The 6,000-nt window shown below is 39.2% G+C and overlaps 1 protein-coding gene across 2 annotated transcripts in view; it reads right to left on the reverse strand.

Annotated features, from left to right (window-relative positions):
• Positions 1 to 5,746, reverse strand: part of LOC136346169 (protein apterous-like) — an 85,044-nt gene extending 79,298 nt beyond the window's left edge. For both annotated transcript variants that reach the window (XM_066295104.1, XM_066295103.1), the window contains exon 1: positions 5,199 to 5,746. In XM_066295104.1, the coding sequence (XP_066151201.1) occupies positions 5,199 to 5,252 (54 nt within the window). In that variant the 5' untranslated portion in view covers positions 5,253 to 5,746. The remainder of the gene's footprint in view (positions 1 to 5,198) is intronic.
• Between the last annotated feature and the right edge of the window lie 254 nt (positions 5,747 to 6,000).

Raw genomic sequence — 6,000 nt, forward strand, 5'->3', positions numbered from 1 at the left:
ACAACAATGTAGGCCGTAATTAAAATTTTGACCCTCTGTATCTCTGGAACGAGCACTTTACGTGATACAGAGTGTCACGAAAACGTTTTGCCGAACTTTTTCCCCCTTTTTCGACGGTAAACTACGCTGTTAAAATGATTATGCAACTTAATTTTGAGACACCTTATAAAAAAGATGCGAGACGCCTCCGATGGCCTTGATTGTTGTTATTATCATTGCACCATTCAGCTATTTCTTCAGCTTCTTCAGCAATGTTAAGTGATAAAGAAGAGAACAATTGCAAACAAATCAAGAATGTATCGAAATAGATTGCGATACATCGCAAAAGTACTTTTGGAACGCTGATAAAGGCGAATTTGTTATTTTTGAAATGGATGAGTAACAAAAACAAGATCGAAAGCTCAATATACGTTCCCTGAAGATAAAAGTTGTTTGTTTTTTTACTCCTTACAGGTCATCGAATACCATCGGACTGAAACATTTCTCGTCCTCTTCGCTCCAATCTCATCAGATATTTTCTTGACTTGTACGTCCTCCTTTCGGGGTCAACATTTCAAGTTTGTTGGACACCCTGTCTCTTTGGATTATCGCGATAAGCCGCGTCTCGCTTATATAGACTGAAGTGACTCTCTCCTTCTTTCCAACTGCGTAAGCTTTTTAGACTACAAGTTTGTTTATGAAATAATTTTTATGTGTGGGAATGCACAAGAGGTAATACACGAGCAGAAGACAGCGAAATTATAATGGAGGAGTATTTGTGAGTTGTGAGAGTACAGTTTACGATACTTTGGAAAAGCGTATCGTCACACGACTTAGGTGTTATTAAAAAGTCACGACTCGGGAAAATTGCATATTGTGAGGTGCTGTTGACCTCTGCAGATTAACAGGTAAACCGATTAAGATCGAGTACCGGTTTGGCGTTTCAGCCGCTTCGTAAAGCGATTTCACATGAGAGAATACGCCAGAAAAATATCCGGCCTACACTCATTTCTGGCCGGAAGCGTGATTTTGGCTTAATATCCCAATGAGATCTTATTACATGTCTCTTTTGACGGAAAACGTGTTCGGGATTTTATGTGTCGACGCCTTCGATCTACAGAATCTGTCATGACTGACAGAGAATCGAGCAAGGAACGCAAATCTTCATCACAGAAATATTATCGATCTGTATATACAGGGTGTCGCGGGATGGATGTGGCGAGAGGACAGAGGGACCAAAAATTTTTGAATTTTTAAATGACGTTTCAAGGTGGAGACCTGCTTGTTGTGAAACTATGGTATACAAAAAATGAGTTGGTTCTGTGTTGTACAGGGAGTTTTATCAGCAAATTTACAAGAATCACCCCCAATAAGGTGTTTTTAGTTTTGAAGATGCGAAGAAAAATCGACTAAATTTAGACATTTAGAATGCAATGTTACAGATCCTTTGGCGATAATTTTTAGAAATTTGTTTATAAAACACCCCGTATAACACGGAATCCACTCATTTTTCTGTATGACATAATTTTACAACAAGCACGACTCAAATCCCAAGCGTCGTTCATTCAAAAATTTAAAAATGTTCGGTCCATTTATCTTGTTACATCTATCCTAGGACACACTGCGTATATTGTACATAAATTTCCATTATAGGTATGAGAGTCTGTGTGTCACAGATAAAACTGAAACCGCAGGAAAAAACGCAGACATCGAAGAATTCACGAATTCAAGTAAACAAGCTTGGAGTAAACGAAACGTGAAATGGAGCTCCGAGCATCGGCACAAAATCAAGAATTCCCAGAGCGTTTCTGGATATTCACACATTTATTTTTTTTTTAAGTTTAACAATCCTCCAAACGAAAAGCCTTTTCCAATTGGAAATTTGCAACGGTAATGCGGTAAGTGCATCGACAGCTATCGATCATTTTTGGGGAGTTCGTGCGAGCGCAAGTCAGGATTAAATTGCCCAAGTGTAAAATTAGCAACAATTATAGATTCCGTTTCGCTGCACGAATTATTTTTAAGAAGAAATGTTCATCAATTGCATTCCCGAAGAATACGGCCGCAAGATTGAAATATCCTACTTGTTTACAACATTACTAGAGCAATCAAGAAAATTATCGCGATAATTGCACTAGTGCAAATTGCCTCTGTAATTCTCCAGTGATTGGCTCAACGCAACAATGAGAAACCAGTATTGCATTGTTAAAATATCAGCATTGACTGATGAACGAAATCAGCGGTAAAATTTTGCAATTCTCGAGAAAAACTCTTGAGGTGCTGTTATTGGCACGTGTCGGCCACTTTAGGTCCTCAATCTCTTAAACGTGTAAAATTGCAGGCTTCATTAAGATGTAAGGCAAATGGGATTAGCCTTTTACGGACCCAATTTAATTATATTTTAGGTATTTTTTGTTAGCTCAGTCTCTAATGAGACCGATGGAGAGGTCGAAATTCGGCTCCCGAAAAGGAGACCTTTCCCAATTTAACTAATCTAGCGTAACCGTTCTCAAATATAAACAAACAGAAGAATATTATTTGCGACCATCTATTAGAAATTTTAATTCGTATCGGACCCTCACGCGCAACGTGAGCTCATGATGCTGCTCGTTCAGGAAGCACTGGCCAGAATGTTCAGTTGTCTCCGAAAGCCAAAAACTGAACCAAATCGTACGTTTGAAAAATCCGAATTTTGAATTTTTTTTTATTAACTGGTTCCAGTCGATTTCGGTATAGATGTGGTATAGAACCATGTAGTGGATAAATTTAAAAAGCGTTACTTGGTATTCGTTACGATCTACGTATGTTATTTTGGTTATTTTTGAGTGCCATCTGATGATCAGAAAAGTTACAGCCAATAAGAGGAACTTCCGCTATGAGCTGGCACCTGTAAGCTCAGATGAGAAAGATAATATTTTATCGTTTTTTTCTTTGAGTTGTTTGAGCTGAGTAACGGCATTTTTCTAACAAATTTGAGCGCAAATTGTCCGTGGCGCTGAAATCGGGAAACCCTGGAAGAAATTAAAAGAACAATTCACTCATACTACTCATATCCCTAAAGGTAAGAAAATGGGCCAGAATTTATGTAGGCTCTTATGCCTTCTATATATCTATGTCATGCGACAATACGCAAATATATTCGAAAGCGCCTCTCTCGTAAACAAGTTCATAAAACTGACTTCTTCTTTTAACCTTAGATATTTATAACTTTACATCGGTAAAAATAAGAGTAAAATATAAATGACATAAATATTCGGACCACCGATTGCATAAAAATAAACCGTTTCACCTGCCTCGGTTTCGAAAGAGTTATGGACCATCCTGGTTCGGGACCCCGCTGGCTTACACATGTTGAACTGTGCCAAACGCCAGTTTATAATTTTGACACTACAAAGGTTTCGGAACCCCTAAATAATGTGTAATATGCAGTTGAGCAGGAGCCAGATCAAACGTTGATAAAAATTCGAAAAAGGTGAACGAACCTGTTGAGAACATTCCCTTGATTCATCACAAAATTCCGCCTCGAAAACGATGACTTGGTAACTGAAAGAGAAAAATACCTTCCTATGTATGTATTATCTAATGTGAGATATGGTCTGAATCTATTTATATAAACAGACGAAAATAAACCCTCACTATTGAGTATTGCGAGTATTTCAGTTCAAGGTTCGGACGTGTCATGTCTGAGTCCGAATATTATGAGAGATAAAACAAGACAAGATAAACAAATATTTACTGGTTATCGTTTGCTTAGATTAAACTTTGACATTACCAATGGCTATTTATGTCTTTAACGTTTGAGCAACCACAAAAACCGCTTTGTGGGTGACTTTTTTACATTCAAGCACACGTGACCAATTTGTGGTGAAAAAGCTGAAGAAACAAGAATATATCTTTTACCGAAAATTCTTCCATTCTCCGGGTTAACGGAAGAAATGAACCATGTAAACTTTTGCTAAATTATCAACAATATGAGGAAATAAATCACAAAAGATGCTGCTAAAATGCAATTTAAACTGAAGAAAATAAAGCGATAAATCTGAGTTGGTAGGGATCTGCGAAGAGAATAGGGAAAACACATTTGCTATCGAAAGATATTTTGCAACTTCCAAAATAATATTATTTTCAAAAGGGATCGTTCGTAATATCCGACATTCTATTCTCAATCATCAGTCTACCACGAGATCACGACAAACTCATCGGCGGGTGCCACAGTCATCCTTTATGGGCCCACAACTTCAGTTATTGACAGACGGTCGGTCTATCGTCCTGAAGGTACCGATTTGCCCAAAACAGTCTTAATTAAGCGTTTTTGGTATTCACAGGTACGAGATGGAATTTCAATGTAATAAACTAGAGGTGGTAGATTCGAGGAACAAACTATTGAAGATATGTGGATTCTATGTAAAAGACCCGAGAAAGACCTAATCTTCCTCATTTCCTCCCGTTCTATATTATTAAAGTCGTGCTTGGAACCATCACTTTTTCAAGTTGTTATTGTACTGTTCGTTATTCAATGTTTTTTTTCCGAATGTAATGGAAAACAAAGGTTCTAGTAAACTTAACTCAGGCTCGTGATTAAATGCAATTAAATCATCATGTATATTATCAATTATACAACATTTTTTCTATTGCATTGAATAAATATTCCTAATTTTCAATCTTCTTCAACATTCAGATAGTTTCAAATGATTTAATCAATTATAGCCCAGAACCATAAACTTGTTCAACTTCTGGTTAGGTATTCATTCTTCTATTATATCTTAATTCACTTTAATTATTTTCTCATTCCTCCGTTTTTTCCAGTTTGCTGGATCCAAATTAAATAGCCTAACCGCACGATTTACCTGTTTCAACCATGTTTACTTATTCCACGATTTTAGTCTGATAGAGATGGTGATCATGATCTGGTGAATTTCTGCGATATCAAATGTGTTCTATGAAGAAAGTGAGTATGATATAACTATCTATTTAGTTTCTGAAGGAGTGGAACGCATAATAATGCAGAGCATCATCTTGATATACCTAATTAGAGACACACTCGACCTGGGGCGAACTGATGGTTTGACCCTGGAAAGCGGACCACCCGTTCACTGCCATCCTGAGAAATTTCGGACATCCTATAACTTCGTTTAGGTTGGTTATGCGCATCTGATTTTGGTACTCAAATGGCTAGTCGGATGAGAACAGAAACACCAACACCACTTAAAGACTCTTACCCAGTGCATGCCAGGTGAGGTGTGCCTTCCAGCACTGTCCTCAAATATCCCCATCTGCAGGAACGACAGTCCGGATGAGCGGACCTCACCTACACGATCCGCGGACACCTTAACAACTTCGCCGACTCACCGGCGGACACCACAGTCTCAAAACAATTATTGCTGTGTCCCAGTCTACCCGGCGGAGCAAGTTCCTGCACATTTACTTCTTTCCTTCGTCCTGAAAATGTCTTATTCTCGGTGGTGGCCCCGGCATCAGAAACGTGTCATTAAGTCACCCCTTGATCCTTTCGTCACAGATCAAAAGTCACTTGTCGTTGTTGCCATGACGCCTCCCGATTACTCCACCGAGCACGAAAACCACTTGACAGGTGGGAAAGCGTAAACAACAAACAAAACGGTGCGCGAAAAAAGGCCTCAATCACACCACCACAAAAATAGAGTCTCAATACGTCACAGATCGCGCATGTCTTCGACGCACTTCTTGACTCAGAAACGGGTACACATGACAACCATGCGAGAGATCGCGCACTTGTGAGGCGATCATGTACCAGGCAACAGGGCATGCGGCTCGCGCGCTCGGGCCACGCCTATAGTGAGGGGTGGTGGGAAATGGGGGGAGCTTACGGTGAGGGACTCTGGGACCATGGCGATTAGAGAGGGGGACGGCACAGAAGGGATCTGTGGTCGCATATGAATGAGATTGACGATTGTGTCGTCGGCTTTTGGCTTTTTGGGAGAGAATTTTCATTCTGTGTTAAGCTCTTTTCAGTTTTTTGATTTATGGGGTGAAACGTGATTT

This window comes from Euwallacea fornicatus, chromosome 22 (assembly GCF_040115645.1).
Source record: "Euwallacea fornicatus isolate EFF26 chromosome 22, ASM4011564v1, whole genome shotgun sequence".
Taxonomy (NCBI): Eukaryota; Metazoa; Arthropoda; class Insecta; order Coleoptera; family Curculionidae; genus Euwallacea; species Euwallacea fornicatus.